This window comes from Henckelia pumila, chromosome 3 (assembly GCF_033568475.1).
Source record: "Henckelia pumila isolate YLH828 chromosome 3, ASM3356847v2, whole genome shotgun sequence".
Classification (NCBI taxonomy): domain Eukaryota; kingdom Viridiplantae; phylum Streptophyta; class Magnoliopsida; order Lamiales; family Gesneriaceae; genus Henckelia; species Henckelia pumila.
Genome location: NC_133122.1, coordinates 157,828,730 through 157,851,982, shown reverse-complemented (window position 1 = coordinate 157,851,982; position 23,253 = coordinate 157,828,730). Strand labels below are relative to the sequence as shown.

General features: G+C 37.9%; 1 protein-coding gene and 1 long non-coding RNA gene across 3 annotated transcripts; one reads left to right on the top strand and one right to left on the bottom strand.

The window, feature by feature from the left end:
• The first annotated feature begins 4,558 nt into the window (after window positions 1-4,558).
• LOC140887163 (nucleolar GTP-binding protein 1-like) lies at window positions 4,559-7,775 on the top strand. Of its 2 annotated transcripts, none has more exons than XM_073294234.1 (3): window positions 4,559-4,690; window positions 5,300-7,358; window positions 7,475-7,775. In XM_073294234.1, the coding sequence occupies exon 2, from the start codon at window positions 5,309-5,311 to the stop codon at window positions 7,346-7,348; it is 2,040 nt and encodes a 679-aa protein (XP_073150335.1). In that variant the 5' UTR covers window positions 4,559-4,690; window positions 5,300-5,308; the 3' UTR covers window positions 7,349-7,358; window positions 7,475-7,775. The 2 variants fall into 2 exon arrangements, with proteins under 2 accessions (XP_073150335.1, XP_073150336.1); XM_073294235.1 differs by having other exon boundaries at window positions 4,574-4,690; window positions 5,305-7,358.
• Window positions 7,776-10,605: 2,830 nt separating this feature from the next.
• LOC140893269 (uncharacterized) lies at window positions 10,606-11,335 on the bottom strand. The gene is made up of 2 exons (XR_012153081.1): window positions 10,854-11,335; window positions 10,606-10,743 (listed from the first exon to the last, which is right to left on the bottom strand). It is a non-coding gene; the product is annotated as an uncharacterized lncRNA (long non-coding RNA).
• Between the last annotated feature and the right edge of the window lie 11,918 nt (window positions 11,336-23,253).

Sequence of the window (23,253 nt, the reverse complement as noted above, 5' to 3'; positions counted from 1 at the left end):
CTAAATATTTCCAAATTAAATATACTCGAATTAAAATTAATAAATTCGGATTAAATCAAATAATCTCGGGCCTTACATTATAATCTTTATCTTTCTTAGGTTTTTATGTTGTATATATAAACATCTCGTATATTCATTTTTTCATATATATGAAATCATTATTCTCTCGTTAGTTTTTGTGATATGAATTTGTTAACTAATGAACTGGTGTAGTCTCATTTGGACTAATATACAGGTTATTGTACTAGAATTAATGTCATTTATCCATTGTTGTCGAACGCACAAACACATATAAATTCAAATACTAATCCGTACTTTAATTTCATTACAACATCATAATTTTTATGTCTATTCTCAATTATATGATTAATATAAGATATATATGTGGCCCCATTTGGTATCCTTGATAAATCCGGGATTGTTTTACAAACCAATGTTTGTCTTAATTTTTGAGTTTAGATAAGGACTTGGATTGATAGAAGACCACATTAGCACTTTGATAACTCATCCACCTCTTTTTCCATGGATTAAATTTGTCTCATGGATTACACAAGTCATTTACAAAACTATCCCTTCAATAATTGATGGGTTTGAGGAAGAAGATTTGGGTGAGAAAGGAGGGTATTTTGGTCCACCTAAATAATATATACTAACTTATCCCATCTTTAAAAACCACACCAAACATAAAAATAAACTATCAATACATACATATCTTTCCTTATCAACCACTTATCAATCAATATTCTAGTCCAAGAGTTATCTCATCCTTATATCAAACGGGGTCATATATATATAAATCACGAGAAAATGCATGAAAGAAACGTATATTATGAAAACAAGGGACAACCGGGGCATAGTTTTAAACCAAGCTCGGACATCGACTTGTCTAAAGTAATAGGTCACCGGATTACTGATAGGGTCGTAATATTTATGTTTTTTTATTATAATATTCTTCGGTTCTCATTTTTTTAATATGCTTATTGGTATGCTTTTATATTATTTGTATTTGGAGGCAATGGCGGACCCAGAATTTTTGTCTACTCGGGATAAAATTCTAAGCTCTCGTATCCTTTAATATTTTGAATTGATCTACCCGGACTAACACCAAATTAAACAAAATTTATTCAAAATTTTTATATACAAAATTTAAAAAAAAAATCCCGAGTGGCCTTCAACGTGGATCCGCCATTGGTTGGAGGAAATTTTATGATCATGGAGAAAATTTGGGCTAAAAAAATGATTTTTTTTATCACATTTGAAGTTACTAAGATGAAGTTTTGAAAGAAGGACAGAAACAGAAGAATTCCTGAAACAAGGAGTGGGCACGCCATGTGGCTGCCACTACAAAAAAATGTACACGTTGCGACAGTTTTTGTGTCGCGATGGTTTTTGGTACGGTTCTAAAAAGCATTTGAAAATGATTCGTCGGGATGCATTTGTGACTGTTTTTAAAAATCTTCGCAATTTGCAACGGTATTCTCGACGAAAATACCGTCGCAACATAGTGACGGTTTTGAAAAAAACCGTCGCATATTTCCACGGAACTAACATTAACCGTTCCAACTGACACATTTTCAAAACTTAATCGGATTTATAATTTGCGACGGTTTTCAAAAACCAGTCGCAAATTATAAAAATTTTCAATATATATATTCAAACACATACACCGTGTACATATACACACATACGCCGTGTACAAACATATACCCACAAGTTGGAAAAAATATACCCAGAAGTTCGAAAATCATCAATTTAATACATCTGAAATTTTGAATTAATGCATAAATAATTTCCGAAAAATAACCAATACCTCGAATCGGCTCAAATATTGTACTTACAACCAACAATTTAACATATATCAATTATAGAAATTCAAAAGAGCCAAAATCCCCAACTTCGAAACCCTAGTATCAACTTTATAACTCAAAGCTTCGAAATAAAACTCCGAACAACCAAAACCACCTTCTTCCTACTCTGGGCGGCGGTCGACGACGGCAAGGGCGCCGAACGATGACGGTTGGGGAAAGCAGGTTCGACAAAACGAGCTAAAAAATTAGGAAAATAGGTATCACAAGAATGCTTACGTTGTTTGCTTTCCGAATCTACGATTATTTTCAAAATCTAGCCACCGATGGAGGAGTTATGACCAATTTAAGAAACGAAAATGGTGAAGGAAAGAAAAGAAAGAGAATGAAGAAGAAAACTTGGTCGAGAGAGAGTGTGAGGAGGAGTGAAAAAATCATTATATATATATATATATATATATATATATATATATGTGTGTGTGAATGTGTGACCGTTTTAGTAAACCCGTCGTAATTTACGATGGTTTTTAGTAAAATCGTCGCATTTTGTAACGATTTTAAACAAAACCATCGCAATTTGCGACGGTTTTGAACAAACCGTCGTAAATATATTATATATATTCATAACATTGCGACGGTTTTAGAAAAACAGTCGCACATATAATTATATATTTTATTATATGTCTAACAGTGCAACAGTTTTATTACAATAGTCGAAAATTGCGACGGTTTATTATAAACCGCTGCAAAAGTAGTGCAACGGTTTTTTGAAATCGTTGCAATTGCGACGGTTTTTTTTATAAACCGTCGCAAAACATTTTCCACGGTTTATTATAAACCGTCGCAATTGCGAATTGCGACGGTTTAAATAACCCGTGGAAAAAGTGGTGCAACGGTTTTAAAAACCGTCACAATATGCGACGGTTATTATAAAACCGTCGCATATTTTTGCTACGGTTTTCAAAAATTGTAGCAAATACTCCGTTTTTTTTTTGTAGTGTGTGTTGCGGCTGCCTTGTGACTGCATAGAAAAGCTCGAAAATTTAGAAGAAAATACATATTTTAGGGGTCCAAATTATGGTATTTAATATATGGAAGACTTTTGAATAGAGAAGAACTTTATTTAAAAATTTCTAGATTCACTTGAAGATAGATTTATCTTTTCTAGGTTTTTATCTTTTTTTTTCTGCACGTTCTGGATGCACTTTTACGGAGAAGAGAGGACGCTGAACGTTTCTTTTCCTTCTCCATAACCTTAATTAGTTTTATCTTTTTTAATTTTTCATGGAGATTGTGAAGCCAGCTTGGTTAAGGTTTTATTTTTGATTCAAGGAAAATTTTCCTTTAATTTAATTTTATTACTATGAGGTTACGTGTTTAAATTAATATTCTTGTTTATTTTCGAGTATTCAATGATTTTGTTCTATTTTCATGAAAGTAGTATGTCGATTAATTTGAAAAATTAATTGGATTTACGTCTTTCTAGTGCTATCCATGAATTCAGTGAGTCGTAATTGTCATGAATGATTGGTATTTGAGTGGTGATAGATTATGTGTGTTGTGCTAGCAGAGCATATGTTGATTTAAATAAATTAATGAAACTAGATTTAACAATTGCAGCTATCTCGATTGTTAAATTTTAGGATTAACTGTTTTCATAAATCGAAAAGCTATTTTGACTCAATATGAAACGCTATCGTGCCCACTTGATTATTGATAAGTGTTGACTGGATCTTGGATTTGGTCAATTAAAATTAGAAAACACAAGAATTTTAGTGGTTATCCTTATTATTCTAAGATTAATTGCTTGAAATTACATGAATGGATTATTTATTAGCCGATAACCAGTGATATAATTGAATATGAAAATCCCGTAAATCAAAGTTTGGTAAATATTGAATTTCACGTTTAATTATTTGTTCATCTCTTTTATTTAATTCTCGTTTATTTTTATTTTTATTGAATACCAAAAATCCCCCTTTTTAGTTGCATTCACTTGAAAGAAATAAATATATGTTCTCTGTGAATTCGATTATGCTCGCTATTACATTCATTTTATTAGATAATAATAATTTTAAGTTTATTGGCTCGACGACAGTCCATCAGTTACTAGTTCATGCATTGTTTCGATGTTTGCTAATTAATATCGACATACAAGAATGAAGAAGTTCATTTGACTAACCTCAACTAAACTCAGTCTAGCATTTTGAGGAGTCAACTGCTGCAGTTCCCCAAAAAAACCACCAGGTTCGAACTTTGAAGCAAATAAATGTCACACCACAACCATCTAGAGTATCTCTAGCTAGGGGTAGTTTTTCAGTATATCTTACTACAAATATTGGTATGAAAAAAATTCATACCGATACCGATAGTAAAATTCCGAAACTTTGCTACGAAAAAAATCCATATTGATATCGTATAGATACCGAAAAAAATCGGTATACTGAAAAAATGTATGTATATCGAAAAAATTTCGATACGGTATGCCAAAATTCCGGTATTTTAGTACGGTATGTCAGCCCTATTTCTAGCTCCTTTACTGTACACTTTTTCCTCTCGCTATATGTCATATTGTTTCCTCGTATTGTATATATTGCTCTCTTCTCTTCTCTTCTCATCTCTTCTCTTTTCTTTTTTCCTTTTATTATTATTGAACTTTTATAATTACGTCTTCTACAGTTCTACTTCTGGAGCCCAAGCTAAAGGTTCTCTTAGGTATGAGTCAATAGAGCCCAAAGCCCAAAGCCCAAAGCCCAAATCCCAAATCCCAAATCCCAAAAACCTCTATAAACCCTTCTTCTGCGGCTGTGAACTCAACCCTGCAGAGCCGCTGCCGCCGCCGAAGATTTCCCGGGTTCTTGTCGCTCCTATTCTTCTGAATTTCTGTAAGGATCCGTAACGTTTAATCTTTACCGGAGTATATTAGTTTCATCTGTGTTTTAATTAGGTGCACCTGTTAATGGGTCAAGGAAATTTCTTTGCGGTTTGTTTTGTTGTTTAAGGTGCCGTTTGCAACTTTTTTTTTTTTTTTTATCAAATTTGATGGATTTGGAGTTGTGTAACATGATTAGAATCAGATTTGTGCAACTACTAGTTCATTTCCTAGGAATTCGGCTTAGTTGCTGGTCGGTTAACCTTCGATCATCTTTATTCGTTTTGCGTTGTTATCTTACATACTATTTGAAGCTGAGTTGTGTGTTGAACCTGGATCTTAAATTTTAGTAATATTTTTCGGTTTTCGTTTTCAAAGCCCCGATATTCAGTCATGAAATGCAGGTTCTAGTTATGATTAATTTTATCTTATTGCAACACATACGTTTTCTAGATAGCATCGGCCTATTGCCGCTGAGGTATCTTTTTCTTGCTAGTCATGTCCTTGTAATTTTTTTTTGGCTTATGACAAATGCAGTAGACTGATTATCTTTGTACTTTGTGTGCTGATTTTGTTTGTTTGTTTGTTTGTTTTTTTTTTTTCTGTTCCATGTATTTTGAAGGAAAGAAAGATGGTTCAGTACAATTTCAAGAAGATTACTGTGGTCCCCACGGGGAAAGAATTTGTTGATATTATCCTGTCTCGAACGCAACGACGAACACCAACACAAGTTCACAAAGGATATGCCATATCACGCCTTCGCCAGTTTTACATGCGCAAAGTAAAGTTTACGCAACAAAATTTTCATGAGAAGCTTTCCACCATTATCGACGAGTTCCCTCGGCTTGACGATATACATCCTTTTTATGGTGATCTTCTCCATGTTCTCTATAACAAAGACCATTATAAGCTTGCTCTAGGACAAATTAATACGGCGAGGAACTTGATTGGTAAGATTGCAAAGGACTATGTTAAATTATTGAAGTATGGAGATTCTCTGTACCGATGTAAGTCACTGAAGGTTGCTGCTCTTGGTCGTATGTGTACCGTGATTAAACGAATTGGGCCTAGTTTGGCTTATCTTGAGCAGATCCGACAACACATGGCGAGGCTACCCTCAATTGATCCAAATACTAGGACGATTTTGATCTGTGGGTACCCAAATGTTGGCAAAAGCTCATTCATCAACAAAATTACAAGGGCCGATGTTGATGTCCAGCCTTATGCCTTCACCACCAAGTCATTGTTTGTTGGTCATACAGACTATAAATATCTTAGATATCAAGTGATTGACACTCCAGGTATTTTGGATCGACCATTTGAGGATCGTAACATCATTGAAATGTGCAGCATCACAGCTCTTGCCCACTTGAGAGCAGCTGTTTTGTTCTTCTTGGATATTTCTGGGTCTTGTGGATACAGTATTGCACAGCAAGCAGCTCTATTTCACAGCATCAAGTCACTATTTATGAACAAACCATTGATCATTGTCTGTAACAAAACCGATTTGCAGCCAATTGAAGGCATCTCTGATGATGATAAGAAGTTGGTGATGGAGATGAAAGAAGAAGCTATGAAAACCGTAATAGGGCAAGGTGGTGAGCCAAGAGATGAAGAAGGTGTTCTTTTGAGCATGAGCACTCTGACCGAGGAAGGCGTAATTGTAGTAAAGAATGCAGCTTGTGAAAGATTATTGGATCAGAGAGTAGAAATGAAAATGAAGTCAAAAAAGTTAAATGATTGCCTGAACCGCTTCCACGTTGCCATGCCCAAGCCTCGTGACCAGAAGGAGAGACCACCTTGTATACCTCAGGCTGTTTTGGAAGCTCGACAAAAGCAAGCCGAGGCAACTTCAGAGAAACATAGGAGGAAGCTGGAGAGAGACCTTGAGGAAGAGAATGGAGGTGCTGGTGTATACTCCGCAAGCTTGAAGAAGCATTATATTTTAGCTAATGATGAGTGGAAAGAAGATATCATGCCAGAAATTCTTGATGGGCACAATGTATATGACTTTATTGATCCTGATATATTAATGAGGCTTGAGGAGTTGGAGCAAGAAGAAGGTTTCCAACAGGGGCTAGAGGCGGATGACAACTTTGAGATGGATGGAGTCGAGTTGTCCCCTGAAGAACAATTAGCACTTGCAGAGATCAGAAAGAAGAAAAGTTTGCTTATCCAGCAGCATAGGATAAAAAAGAGCACTGCTGAGAGCCGACCAACCGTGCCCCGGAAGTTTGATAAAGATAAGCAGTTTACAACTGAGAGAATGGGGAGACAATTATCATCTTTGGGTCTTGATCCGACCAAGGCGATTAACCGTGTTCGGAGTAAGTCTAGGGGTCGTAAAAGGGAGAGATCCCTTGATAGGGATGCCAATGATCGAGCCGTATCCATGGATGTGGATGGCGACCAACCAAACAAGAAGATGCGGTTGAATTCAAGATCTCTTTCAAGATCTAGGTCGAAGTCACGACCACCAGGAGAAGTTGTGCCTGGAGAGGGTTTCAAAGATTCAGCTCAGAAAATGAAGGCTATTAAATTGTCTAAAAAGTCTATGAAGAAAAGGAACAAGGATGCCCGTAAAGGAGAGGCAGATAGAGTCATTCCTACTCTCAAGCCAAAGCACTTGCTCAGTGGCAAGCGTTCCACGGGGAAAACACAAAGGCGCTAGTGACATAAAGGTAATCCAAAATAACAATTAGACTATGATCGATTCTGTGTACTGTGTGTCATTCCTTGTTATACCATGCTTCAGTATTTAAAACAGCACTGCTTTCCCTATTTTGGTTTTTCTTAGGTCACATTGGAAGCCAGTGGAGTTGCTTGTGCTGGGAGACCCTTCAGATGTTTCATACAACTGAGAGATCTTGTGAAGAATTTAATCATGTTGGTAGCCCGTTTAGGCCACTTTTTGTCGCTAGTTCCATTCTTGAAATGTTTTTGTTTTATTATGCTCTTAAATTTGAGTTTGGTTTTGTGTGGCTTTGTCTGAATTGGTATAATGTTTTGAGCGAATTTCGTATGAACTTATTACAGTCAACCACAATGTCATTATAAGATGCAGGCTTTTATGAGAGCTTGCTAAGCGTCTTCCTTTATATTTGAAGTTGAAACACCTAGTATATTGCAAATTGCAGCTGGCCGAGCTGATTGGCTCAAGCATTGCCTCTCAGTAAGTTGAAACAGCTGCATATATTGAGCCATGAATGGTACTAAAAAACCAGCTCTTGCCTAGTTGAGTTATAGTGGCGAGATAGAGAGTACCATATATGCAAACATGATCCTTGGTAAATGCTTAATCGCTCTCGAATTGGAACGAGCTTTTTTTATAGGCTCTATCGTTTATTAATTTTGGCTCTAATCTTTTCAGATGGGTACTGGGTAGTCATCTATTTCTATTATTTATATATCTTAATATATTATTTATGTACATGATGATACCCAATCCATCCAATTACTTAAATAATTAAATTATCGTGGTTAGCCCGTCATTGGTTGCTTTGGACGCCTATTCTGTTGTTTCCAGATGGTTGTTCACTGCTTCTTCTTGGTCGTCAGCCTGTTGGACTGTTTTATATTCACTTGCGTTGGGTTGTCTGTTTCAGCATTTCCATGTGTTTTGATATTCTATTTTGGTTGTTCATTACGCGCTGCTGTTCACTTGTGTTTTCTTTGTGTTGTCTTGTTAACTTCGGTATTTTTTGTCGAACACTCGTGCGGCGAAAAGACTATCCAAATAAGTATTGATATTGGGACCAGGTCCCAATGAAGTCAAGTAAATAATAGCAAATGTTTTGGACTTTGAGGAGTAGAGGGATATCGTTGATTTTCTTAATTTTTTTTTATAATCGTTAGGTGACTTGCAAAAAAAAAAGAAAAAAGAAAAAAGGGATTAACTTGCTGAGTTTTAGCGGATGAAAAAACAAGTCAATCAGAGTACTTGTCTTCCAGCCCAACTCCCAAGCCATTAATCTTCAGTTAATATTGAAAGACTTGTGAAAATTTATCGTCGTCATGTAAATTATTTACTTCTACTTAAATTGGGTATGTCATTTATGCTCTCATTTTCTTAGAAACAAAGTTTGGATAATAAATAATGGCCTCAGGCAGTTGTCGCTAGTGTAGGAGGCCTTTTCACGAATGTAAAAGATTATTTCCCGGAATTTATCCACACTCCAATGGAAGATAACAAGCCAGCAATGTTTCAAAGTCAAATGGCAGATGCTAAGAAGTTTATGTGATACGACATTGAATCGTATTTATCCATTATATATTATATGTTGAGCTATTTTTTTTTTTTTCTTTTTGTGTGTGTGTGTCGGTTTAATCCATTTATAAAGCAAAAAGGCATGTAAACCCATTTGATTTTACTGCAAAATTTTAATGTAAATTCACCCAAAAATTACATGTTCTTTCGATTACATGGGTTCAGGGATGGCGCTACATAGAGACAAGGGTATACAGCTGCCCTCCTTTAAATGTTGATGCGAAAAATATCTTTAAACTTTTTAAATGATATACATAATTACTATTAATAAAATAATAAAGTATTCTTTAAACATCTCAACTATTAATCAACAACCCATGCTTGAAGAGTGAAAACAAATGATTTTTCTCGTTATTATGATTCATTTACGTTCTCTTTGTTAGTATTCTAACCAAATTTTTCGTCAACTAATCGAATGAAAGATGAATATTTGAACGATAGTTTAATTATTTAATTATATTAAAAAAATATATTCCATAACTTATTGAATATAGTTATTATTAATTTTTTCCAAAAAAATTCAAGTGGAAAGGATGTTGTAAGTTAAATTTTGAATTTAAAAATATATTATTTATATTTTGTTATTATATTTTAGTTTTTGTTATGGATGATTATTATATATATATATGAAAAATTTTTAGTTGCCCAACAATATTTTTTTTTAGTTGTTTTTTTTTTATTTTTCGCATAACTAAACACGGTACCGAGTTTTAGTGGTCGGGGACGAGTTGAGTATAATTGGTTGAGTAGCTGAAAATTTCTAATATATATATATATTTCTGGATCTATCTCTTGTTATCTCTCGCTCTTAACAAATTTCTAGATTCGTCTCTGTATGGGGTGATGATTTTTCTTTCGAACCAGATCACCACATAATACGAAATTTTGCTTTTTTGGTTATTGGTTTGATTTTTGATTAACTGCAAGTGGTTGATAAGTTTTCGAATGAAGCAACTTCTGGTGAAAAGTCAGGTGAAGCTAGCTTCGGGCCGATTAAAGAAACTAGAATATTGCAATTTGTGGAGTTTTAGTAAATTAGGTAAAAATAGTTTCAAATTTTCAATGTATTTTTATTAAAATTTCGTATCCATTAATGTGAAAACTATATTTTTGTTTTTGAATGGCATGATTTGATTTTTGGAAGGAGTTTATCCGGGGAGTGATTGTTAAGTGTAATAACCCGCACCGTGATCACCTACTAATTAGAAACTTAAACATGAAATTAATCAATAAATAATCATAATAAAAAATAAACCGCGAAAAACTCAAATAACAAAATACCATCATGGTAAAATCTAGTGGCTGACCCCGCAATCCTGCCTTGGTCACCACCAAATCTCCAGATCTCTAGAAAAATTATCTACAACTGCCCCGTCCAATGGGGTGTCCAGACAACAGAAAACAATTGGATGTGAGCATAAAACACTCAGTAGGGGTGGGATCGAGTCGGGACCCGTCCCGTAACCCCCTTACCCGATTCCCATCTCGACAAGAATTGGGATTTTTTTTCCTTCCCGATCCCGCACCCGAAAAATGTCGGGACCCGAATGTTCGGGATCCGTCGGGTCGGGAAGCAATATCCCGAATAAAATTTTTTCTTAATTTTTGGAGATTCTCAACACGCAGCGCTAGAAGTTCGTGCAACTCGACTTGAAACTTGCTTGGAAAGAAGCAATTGGATGTTGATTCGGAACAAAGAATTATAAAACAAGCCTTAAAAACTAATTAACCACAACTCTATACTAAAATGACTTAAAAAATTAGTTGGCCACCCCCAACAAAATCTGCATCCCTTCAACCTGCACGTGAAGCATTTCAGAAATAAAAAAATCGGCAACAATTAGATCAAAATTAAATCTATGTCAGATGCATTTTTTTCAGAGGTTGAAGAAAAGGGTTCGGAATATACCCGGCTAACGATTGGAGCCTTTCGATCTGCCTATTCAATCTGTGCGTGAGAGTCTAATCTCCATTTTTAAAATTGCTATTTGTACAGCATTCTTTTACAAACAAGAGTGGATTGAAAGAGAAAAAATAGATCAACCCAAACCCCGTCAAAATTTTCCCACCGAAAAATTGAGAATTAATGGGCAAGAAAATGTGTTTGGCGATGCTGCTCAATAAAAAATGTTTACCTACAATGGAGTCGACTGCGGCGTAGGTAAGGCTTGGGAGTTCGGAAGGGACGACGCCGTTCATTGGAACGACTAAGGACGGAGCTCAGAAAATGGAGAGTGAAGTAATTACGTCGTCGATCGGAATGGCTTCGGAGGGAGCTCAAAAAACCGAGAGTGAATTTATTGGGAGGAAAATCCTAATTGATGGATTTACCTGGAACGAACAAGAGGACCTGAGACCATTTTCCATTGATTCTGTAGAAGCGTCGCAGGGAATGGGAATATGAAATGAGGAATTTACCCTAATTTTACTAATAAAAAAGTATAAATAATATTATTAATATAAAAAAAATAATATTATTAATATAGTCGGGTCGGGTCGGGATTTTCGTCGGGTAAAAGTTATTTTCCCGATCCCTCTCTCGACACTGATTGGGACGGGAGAAATCCCGATATTTTGGGTCGGGTTCGGGATGGGAAGCGGGACGGGTCGGGATTTTTTTTATTTTTTCCAGCCCTACTCAGTACGCTAGTGTGAGTAAACATACGTATATGATGCATGCAATGTAATGAACATGTATCATATCTGGGTAACGAATCAGAAATTCACTCAGACTGGCGCTTAGGACATGAGCTGTAGCCTCGGGGAATCAAATCACTGGACCCAACCACTCATTCCTAATCGGATGTGGACCTAGGATGATCCCTGAAAACACTAGAGACGGAACGACCCATCGGTTGAGTGACTCTCAGTGTCCCAAAACGTCTTAACAAGGGCTGAGCACCCTATAACACAGGCTTATCTCGAAGGATATCCAAGATCAATATGAAATGTACATGCAACATAATATCTCAAAGCAGTAAAACATGGATCATGCATCCATAATAATCATGGCACATAAATGCAACACATAAGCATGCATACCGCTGCAATCTCAGTCAGTATTTATGTACCTTTCTAAGGCAGTTCCTAGAAGTCCTCATCTGGGTTCCAAGCCTACCATGCAACACAACACTAAAATTCATAATAACCATTCATCATCTAACATGCTCTAAAAGCCTTAATTAAACTATAGCATACTCCCTATCTTCTATAAGGAGCTAGAGCTATACCTTCGTCCGTCATCAGTCCGCTGATGTCGAATGCCCATAGCTTGGGTACAGCCCTGCTACGACCCCTGGACACCTTGCCAATGCTCGACTGCTTGGCCACTACTACGGACACTGTCTGCTAACTATAAAAATACTACTACCTATTCCAACTCTTTATAAAAGAGTCCCGAAGCCCTTAAAATAGAGCCATTACGGGAGAGGAGTGGTTTGAAAATGGTGTGAAAATGGGCTCCTCGGAACCCCTATTTATAGAGCACGATCGGATGCTCCGAACTCCGGATCAGAGGCTCCGATCTTCGCATGCATGCCACGTTCTGATCGGCCCAGATCGGACGCTCCGAACTTCACTCTGGAGGCTCCGATCTCATGCATGCAGCTACGTGTTCAAGTTCTATTTCCACGTGCATGTCATTACGATCGGACGCTTCGATCCCTCTTCGGATGCTCCGATCGCCCCGTAGCATCCGATCTCCTTCGCTGGCTCTAATCTCTTCGGACCATCCGATCCCAGTTCGGATCATCCGAACTTGTCCAAGCCCATATAAGCTCATTAATCATTTTCGGACGTTTTGGACCCGATTTCTTGGTCCGTTTGATCATATAAAAATCTCTTAATCATATTTTATTAATTCAAACATGATTAGATAAATTAATCTTGTAAAATAGAACTGGGCTACTACATTCTCCATCACTTAAGATAATTTTTTCCTCAAAATAAATCTTAAGTTTTGAAATGAACTTTTAATATTAATTCTTTCTGATACATCTGAATCACTTTACAAGACATCAGTTTAATTAATTGTTGGAAAACTGGCGTTCAGATCAATCACGATTGATACCCGGTGCAGCGGAAGTTTAAAAATTTTATTATGAAACAATTCCATATTGTGGGTATCAACCGTTCAACGATTAAATTATAAGTGTGTGTAAAATTCAAATAACAATTAATTAAATTTTACCTTCAATCTCGAAGCGAGATTATTGGACACCACACAGATTTCTCTGCGCTTCTTGTATCTCCCAGGAACTGATGAACTCCTTCAATCAGGTCCACGAATGAGGTTTTAATCCCTCTGATAGATTGCACTAGAAAATCTATCAGAAGTTTTTCTGCGAAGAGATTAAACGAATCTGATTCGTTATTCCTGACTGCAATTCAAAATCACAGACCGGAATTTTCTCTGACAGAGAGGGAGGGGTGATCGGCCGAATTATTGAGAGAGAGGCTAGGGTTTTTTCGAAAACTCTGTCTCAAAATTATGACCTGTTGTCTGTAATTTCTGTACTGCAATAACTTATTTATAATGCAGGCCACTAACACCTTAGGGCCCATTAGTCATAAGTTGAGGCCCGACAAGCAAAGCCCGCATGTTCAGAAATTAATACAAAATTCATCGTGACTCTGATTGATAAACCGATTTCACCAATGTGCACAGAAACCATTTCTGCACATTTTAAAGTCAAGATAAATTTTCCTGAATCCGAATTCAGTGGTTTCCAAAAATGTACATCCCTATGTCATTTTAGGAAATCCTACTCCCTTACTCTTATTTAAGAAGTCCAACTTCTTTATTCATTAAATTTAACTCTTTAAATTTAACTATCTCAACGGGGATTAAAACTTCATTACACTGTGTGACTCTCAATGGTTCAGGGATACAGCTAGCCGTGGGCTCACAACTCCTTGTGACTCGGAACAACGATTTCCGACTTGCCCAACGAATCATGGTAAAGCGCCTAGCAACATCGCCCCATGATTCCCTAGGTATCACTGATAGTGCCTACAAGAACCAGTAGATTTTGGTTCGCGTACAGTACGGTCCCTTCATCCATATATCCCGATCGAATCAACAACCATTGGTATATCGAGAGTCGCTCAAGATTCGATAACTATGCAATACATCTTGAAGATCAAATTAGTGACATCGCATGTGCTACTAAGAAACCATTTCTTAAATCACATCAAGTACTCTGGCCAGAGATTCGTCACACTAATATCTCCTCAGATCGCATAGGATATCCACACTCGCAAGTATGTGGTGAATCCTTGACAACAATGCATCGACTCCTATATGTGTTGTAACTGTACCCAATCCCGACACCTGATGACCCCCATAGAGTCGGTAAACGAGTCAAAGCACAGTACTAGCATATAGAGTCTCCATGATGTTTCAAGTAGTAAGGACTAATGGTGTACAACCAAAACCGCGGACTTTATCCACTCGATAAGTGATAACCACTTGGAAAGTCCGGATAGGGTAGTTCAATTATTCATCCTATGAATATCCATTTGCATGCTTTGAACATCTCCATGTTCCCTACCAATGAAACGTGGTACTCCGCATCGCAAATGCTAGTCTCAAACTCGAGCGATCCTTATCCTTATTATCGGACGGCTCAATTGACTAGGAACAATTTAGAATATACAGTGACTATAAGATGTATTTCATGATAGACATCCCCATGTTCTATCACATCTTACATACACTATAGTATATTCAAGGTCTTTATCAAAACAACAATAGTATATCACAATATAACAATATGAAGAAAGATAAAGTCATTGCCATTAATAAAAGTTTAAATTATATTAAACAAAAGATCGTTTGTACAAAGAGTCATCAAAGCCCATAGCCACAAGTTGGCTCACTGGGCACCCACTCTTTCAATCTCCCACTTGCCCTATAGCCAACTAGTCATACTACGTAGACCCATTGCTTCGCGATGTTTGTCAAACAATGGTCCTGGCAAGGGCTTAGTAAGCGGATCAGCGATATTGTCTGCAGAGGCCACTCGTTCGACAATGATGTCTCCTCTTTCCACAATCTCCCGGATGATGTGGTATTTTCTCAGTACGTGTTTGGATCTTTGATGAGACCTTGGTTCCTTTGCTTGAGCAACGGCACCCGTGTTGTCACAGTACACCGGGACTGGACCAACAAATTCAGGAATGACGCCCAACTCTTGGACGAACTTCCTCATCCAAACGGCCTCTTTAGCAGCAGCTGATGCTGCAATGTATTCAGCCTCAGTGGTGGAATCCGCTGTGGTGTCCTGCTTGGAACTCTTCCAAGAGACAGCACCGCCATTGAGCATGAACACAAATCCAGAGGTTGACTTCGAGTCATCCACGTCACTTTGGAAGCTAGAGTCGGTATAGCCTTCCAATTTCAGATCTCGTCCTCCATATACCATGAACATATTCTTAGTCCTTCGTAAGTACTTAAGAATGTCCTTCACGGCTTTCCAATGCATTTGACCAGGATTAGCCTGATATCTGCTCGTGACACTCAGAGCAAATGCTACATCCGGTCTGGTAGATATCATCCCATACATGATACTACCTATAGCTGACGCATATGGTACATGTGTCATATTCTCTATCTCTGCATCAGTCTTGGGACACATAGACTTGGATAAAGAAACTCCATGACACATGGGTAGATGTCCTCTCTTGGACCCATCCATTGAAAACCGTTTCAATATGGTGTCGATGTAGGTTGATTGAGTGAGTCCTATCATTCTCTTAGATCTATCTCTATAGATCTGTATCCCAAGAATGTAGGATGCCTCACCCAAATCCTTCATCGAGAATCTACCTGATAACCATATCTTTGTTGACTGTAACATCCCTACATCATTCCCAATGAGTAGGATGTCATCAACATAAAGTACTAAGAATGTCACAGCATCCTTAACTACTTTCTTGTACACGCACGGTTCCTCCGGGTTCTTGATAAAACCAAAATCTTTTATTGTTTCATCAAATTTCTGGTTCCAACTTCTTGATGCTTGTTTTAGACCATAAATTGATCTCTGAAGCTTGCATACCTTATGCTCGCTTCCCATGGATGTGAACTCCTCTGGCTGCTTCATATAGATTTCTTCCTTAATGTCTCCATTAAGAAAAGCAGTCTTCACATTCATTTGCCATATCTCATAGTCATACCATGCAGCTATGGCAATAAGGATTCTTATGGACTTGAACATTGAAACTGGTGAAAAAGTTTCATCATAGTCAACTCCTTGTCTTTGAGTGTAACCTTTCGCCACCAATTGCGCCTTGTAGGTCAATACCTTACCATCAGGCCCAAGCTTTCTCTTGTAGATCCATTTACACCCTATTGGAACAATTCCATCAGGAGGATCTACTAAAGACCAAACTTGGTTTGTATGCATTGAATCCAATTCAGACTGCATAGCTTCAAGCCATAAATTTGAATCCGCATCAGAAATTGCTTCCTTGAAGTTTCTTGGATCACATCCAATGTCGGGTTCACTTGATCCCCTTCAAGAAGAAGACCATATCGAACAGGAGGTCTAGAAGTCCTCTCGGATCTTCTAGGTTCAGGCGTGTCTAGTAATGGTTCCTGAGGCGTAGGATCGTTATTTTGTATTTCGGGTTCTTCTCGAACTTCTTCGAGTTCCATCATCTCGCCTTTCTTATCCAATAAGAACTCCTTCTCCAAGAATGTGGCATTCCTAGAAACAAACACCTTTGTTTCAGCAGGATAATAGAAATAATATCCGATTGAATTCTTCGGATACCCTACAAAATAACATAAGCTGGATCGACTATCCAACTTATCTCCCACTGTCCGCTTCACGTAAGCAGGACATCCCCAAATCCTCAAGTACGAATACTTAGGAGCTTTGCCATTCCATAACTCGTATGGTGTTTTGTCCACTGCTTTAGTGTGGACGTTGTTCAACAACAATACCGCCGTTTCAAGCGCATAGCCCCAAAACGAAGGTGGAAGCTCAGTGAAGCTCATCATAGATCGAACCATGTCCAACAAAGTTCGATTACGACGCTCCGATACACCATTCAGCTGTGGTGTCATAGGAGGAGTCCACTGAGAGAGAATCCCATTCTCTTTTAGATAGTCCAAAAACTCGGTACTTAAGTATTCTCCACCTCGATCCGATCGAAGTGCTTTAATACTTTTACCTAGCTTGTTTTCTACTTCAGCCTTGAATTCTTTGAACTTTTCAAATGCTTCAGACTTATATTTCATTAAATATAAATACCCATACCTTGAATAATCGTCAGTAAAGGTAATGAAGTAGGTGTGGCCATATTGAGTCCCAACTCTAAATGGTCCACAAACATCTGTATGGATCAAATCCAACAGATTTTGACTACGCTCAGGCTTCCCCTTAAAAGGAGATTTAGTCATTTTCCCTTTTAGATAGGATTCACAAGTAGGTAGAGAATTAATATCAGACATATCAAACATGCCCTCTCCCACTAGCTTGTTCATCCTCCTTGAGGAAATATGACCTAGCCTAGCATGCCAAAGGTTCGCCGGGTTTTGACTATCGATTTTCCTTTTGTTTGTTGTCGCCGGTTTATCAATATAATTTATTGGAACGTCTTTTAGTTTTAAGTTGTATAGATCGTTTTCAAGTTGTCCATTTCCAATCAAACATTCATTCTTGTAAATATTGCAAATCCCATTCACAAAATTGCAAGAATAACCATCTCTATCTAGCATAGAAACAGAAATAATGTTTTTAATTAAATCCGGAACAAATAAAACATCTCTTAAAAATAACTTAAAACCATTCTGCAAAATTAAACAAACATCTCCAATGGCTGTAGCTTCAACTCTGGAACCATTCCCGAGCCTCAGCTGGGTCTCACCCATTCTAAGCCTGCGACTTCTTGTCATCACCTGCAAATCATTGCAAATGTGAGATCCACATCCGGTATCCAATACCCAAGAAGTAGTATTAAGTGAAATGTTTATTTCAATATAGAACATACCCTTTGCAGTTCCCAACTGCTCTAGATATTCCTTGCAGTTGCGCTTCCAATGACCGGGCTTCTTGCAGTAATGGCAAACATCCTTGGATTTTCCATTGTTTGAAGCCTTTGTCTTGTGCTTCTTCTCGGGCTCGACTTTCTTGGGTGGGGCAGAACGTTTCTTGCCCTTCGTACTTGGCCCCTTCTTAGTAGAAGATGAGGAGCCCACCAAGAAAGCTGGTTTATCCTTCTTTAGTGTGGATTCATATGTCACAAGCATATTGACCATCTCTTCAAGGGTGGCCTCTATCTTGTTCATATTAAAATTTACCACAAATCCGTCAAACGAAGAAGGAAGAGACAGAAGCAGTAAATCCACGTTGAGTTCATGCTCCAACACCAAATCAAGGGTCGCTAACTTTTGTATGAGCCAAATCACTCGTACCCCATGATCACGGACCGAAGTCCCTTCACGCATGCGACACGTCATTAGCTCCTTAACAGTAGCGAACCTTTCAGCCCTCGATTGAGCCCCAAAAAGTTCCTTGAGTTGAGCGTGAATGTCAGCAGCATTCACGGTGTCCTCAAATCGCCTCTGGAGTTCATCAGACATCGAGGCTTGCATATAGCATTTGGTCTTGATGTCATGGTCCCACCATGCATCAAGTTTGGCCAATTCCTCCGGACTTACGTCAGCTGGTGCTTCCTTCGGAGGTGATTTCTCTAACACGTAGAGCATCTTCTCCGAAGTCAAGACAATCTTCAACTTCCGGAACCATTCCGTATAGTTTGCGCCAGTTAACTTGTTTTGTTCGAGGATCGAGAATAATGGATTACGCGAATTCATTGTATGAAATACTGAAAAGAAAAACAGACATATATCAATGATTGTTTAAGCAATTTACTAAGACATAAAATAGGCGAATTTAATTTTATGAATCTCACTCCCACTATTTTAACGATTTCACTACCCTCTAGTGAAAACGGGAAACTTTTTCCTTAGTGAGAACATGGAGTCCAATTGACAAACTTATGGTCCCGAATAATATCAGCCAACCATAATTCTCAAAAGGTAGAGCCCAATTGCTTCCAAAGCAACCCCCATGTGTTTACCTCATGTCCAATAAGGGCCCAATAATATGACGCCGTTTAAAGTGACATGTCAAGATGACCCATCAATATTAAGTTGTGATGGACGGTCGCCATGTGGATCCCCCAATAATATGAGCCGATCCCATGGGAGTTCCACCCAACTTACAACATGTGTCGATCCAATGTACAGCTTTCCGACGGACGGGCCCCCCCAATAATATGAGCCGGACCGTATCCGCGGGTAGCATCACATACATTGACCGTTGATGGAAGGTAGGAACATTTAAACAAATTTAAATTTTCTTTATTTATCTTGATATCAATTTTAAATCATATTTAAAATGAGGGATTTTTAATTATAAAAATTTGTCTCATCAATTTCAAATTATTGCATGCTTGCCGGATTCACGCAATTATGTCTAAAACATGCATACAATCATAATATCATATATTATATAGGATGATCGATTCCATTTCTAATTGACCCGTGGTTGCCAATCACGAGTCTTAGTCCAATCCTAGGTAATATGCAGTATGCAATGCAATCCTATTACATGTGCTTCCAATTTACATTTCTTTTGTCTTTATTGTCTGCTGGGCCCACCATCTTCAAATCTTGATCTCCCACTAAATCTAATGTATTTACAATAAATAACAATGACAAGTAGGGGATACATTTTTAGGGGTGGGAACGGGCCATAAACCAAGCCCACTTTTATTACATATGACATTCATACTGGGCCATAAACCAGGCCCATTAATAAAACCAACAACAATAAAAACAAATGTAAATTCCTAACATACACCTACAAAATTGGTCATGGCAATCGATCATCCTTATCCAATAACATTTTAATTCAAAATTAATTTATTGGATAACATGCAGTGGCAATTCAAATTTAAACAGGATAAAATCATATTTTATATATAAAATCTCATTTTACATATAAAATCATATTTTATCTCTTTATCAAATAAAATCATATTTTATCTACAAAATCCAATTTTATGGATAAAATCATATTTTACTCAATATATTCATAAGATCAAATCTTATTATCAATTGTACCAAAAATAATTGATTTCAAAATTCAATTTAAGGATAAAATATTAAAATTTTCCAAAAATTCAAATTTATCCAAAAATCAATTTTAAAGTTTACGGACTCGAACAATTCGATCCGAAATCTCGTGAACCAATCAAAAACAATTTTTGACCGGACCAAAAATAAAATTTTAACACATTAAAATTAATTTTAAATAAAAATTTAATTTTTCCCGCGGGCCGCCCGGGACACTCCCGGGCCGGCCCGCACCCGTGGGCGCGGGCCGGGGCAGCCCGGCTGCCCCTTTAGGGCAGCAACAGTTGCTGCCCTGGCGGCGCCTGGCGCCGCCCTGGGCGGTGCCGAGCGTCGCCCATGGGCGGTGCCGAGCGTCGCCCATGGGCGGCGCCGTGCGCCGCCCTGGGCAGCGCTGAGCGCCGCCCCTGGGCGACGCCGTGCGCCGCCGTGGGCGGCGCCGTGCGCCGCCCGGGGCAGCAACAATTGCTGCCCCACCGGGCAGCGATCCAATCGCTGCCCGGGTTTTGCCCCGAAAATTTTTTTTTATTTAAAAATATTTATTTTGTTTCAAAAACCGAGACTCAAAAATTTTTGTACAATCGATTAATTTAATCGTTTGATCTGAGCAACCTGGCTCTGATACCACTGTTGGAAAACTGGCGTTCAGATCAATCACGATTGATACCCGGTGCAGCGGAAGTTTAAAAATTTTATTATGGAACAATTCCATATTGTGGGTATCAACCGTTCAACGATTAAATTATAAGTGTGTGTAAAATTCAAATAACAATTAATTAAATTTTACCTTCAATCTCGAAGCGAGATTATTGGACACCACACAGATTTCTCTGCGCTTCTTGTATCTCCCAGGAACTGATGAACTCCTTCAATCAGGTCCACGAATGAGGTTTTAATCCCTCTGATAGATTGCACTAGAAAATCTATCAGAAGTTTTTCTGCGAAGAGATTAAACGAATCTGATTCGTTATTCCTGACTGCAATTCAAAATCACAGACCGGAATTTTCTCTGACAGAGAGGGAGGGGTGATCGGCCGAATTATTGAGAGAGAGGCTAGGGTTTTTTCGAAAACTCTGTCTCAAAATTATGACCTGTTGTCTGTAATTTCTGTACTGCAATAACTTATTTATAATGCAGGCCACTAACACCTTAGGGCCCATTAGTCATAAGTTGAGGCCCGACAAGCAAAGCCCGCATGTTCAGAAATTAATACAAAATTCATCGTGACTCTGATTGATAAACCGATTTCACCAATGTGCACAGAAACCATTTCTGCACATTTTAAAGTCAAGATAAATTTTCCTGAATCCGAATTCAGTGGTTTCCAAAAATTTCCATCCCTATGTCATTTTAGGAAATCCTACTCCCTTACTCTTATTTAAGAAGTCCAACTTCTTTATTAATTAAATTTAACTCTTTAAATTTAACTATCTCAACGGGGATTAAAACTTCATTACACTGTGTGACCCTCAATGGTTCAGGGATACAGCTAGCCGTGGGCTCACAACTCCTTGTGACTCGGAACAACGATTTCCGACTTGCCCAACGAATCATGGTAAAGCGCCTAGCAACATCGCCCCATGATTCCCTAGGTATCACTGATAGTGCCTACAAGAACCAGTAGATTTTGGTTCGCGTACAGTACGGTCCCTTCATCCATATATCCCGATCGAATCAACAACCATTGGTATATCGAGAGTCGCTCAAGATTCGATAACTATGCAATACATCTTGAAGATCAAATTAGTGACATCGCATGTGCTACTAAGAAACCATTTCTTAAATCACATCAAGTACTCTGGCCAGAGATTCGTCACACTAATATCTCCTCAGATCGCATAGGATATCCACACTCGCAAGTATGTGGTGAATCCTTGACAACAATGCATCGACTCCTATATGTGTTGTAACTGTACCCAATCCCGACACCTGATGACCCCCATAGAGTCGGTAAACGAGTCAAAGCACAGTACTAGCATATAGAGTCTCCATGATGTTTCAAGTAGTAAGGACTAATGGTGTACAACCAAAACCGCGGACTTTATCCACTCGATAAGTGATAACCACTTGGAAAGTCCGGATAGGGTAGTTCGATTATTCATCCTATGAATATCCATTTGCATGCTTTGAACATCTCCATGTTCCCTACCAATGAAACGTGGTACTCCGCATCGCAAATGCTAGTCTCAAACTCGAGCGATCCTTATCCTTATTATCGGACGGCTCAATTGACTAGGAACAGTTTAGAATATACAGTGACTATAAGATGTATTTCATGATAGACATCCCCATGTTCTACCACATCTTACATACACTATAGTATATTCAAGGTCTTTATCAAAACAACAATAGTATATCACAATATAACAATATGAAGAAAGATAAAGTCATTGCCATTAATAAAAGTTTAAATTATATTAAACAAAAGATCGTTTGTACAAAGAGTCATCAAAGCCCATAGCCACAAGTTGGCTCACTGGGCACCCACTTTTTCATTAATATCTCCCGATATTCTGCTCACATATGTCGAATCTGTATTCAGCTGTACCTTAGATGTTTGAAAGATGTAAAACTCATATGCCACAACCCATCACAACAATGATACATAAAACCCATCGTGGATACTAAACAAGTATAGCGACAAGGTTAGTATGTAACTATATCTCATTTATTGTCCAATATCCCAAATGGACCATAAGTCTTAGAGATACCTTTCTTGCAGATCAATTATGTCAACATCATGTTGCTCCAACTCTGGTTCTTCTACTTGTCATTTTCTAAAACATTACAAATAACAGTGGAATATGACATGTCTCTTGTACAACTTTTCAAATGGTGTCATACCATTACTACTGTGATAACTGTTTGTTGTACGCGAGTTCAATCAAAGAAAATGATCTTACCAAGTTGGATCAAACTTCATAGTGTAAGCTCGTAACATATTTTCAAAATACATGTATTATGTTCTGAATGGTCATCATTCTCCGAATGATGGGCGGTAATAACATTGAGAATAGTTCCAAAGACATGCTGAAAAACTCTCCCAGAATCTGGAAACACATCTGGAATCTCTAACACTGACAATGCTTACTGATATGCCATGAAAACTCGCAATCTCCTGAATGTGTAATCAATCACTACTGTCAAAAGTGAAGTTTC

Coding starts and splice junctions, on each gene's coding strand:
- LOC140887163 (XM_073294234.1), top strand. CDS start 5,309: ATGGTTCAGTACAATTTCAAGAAGATTACTGTGGTCCCCACGGGGAAA.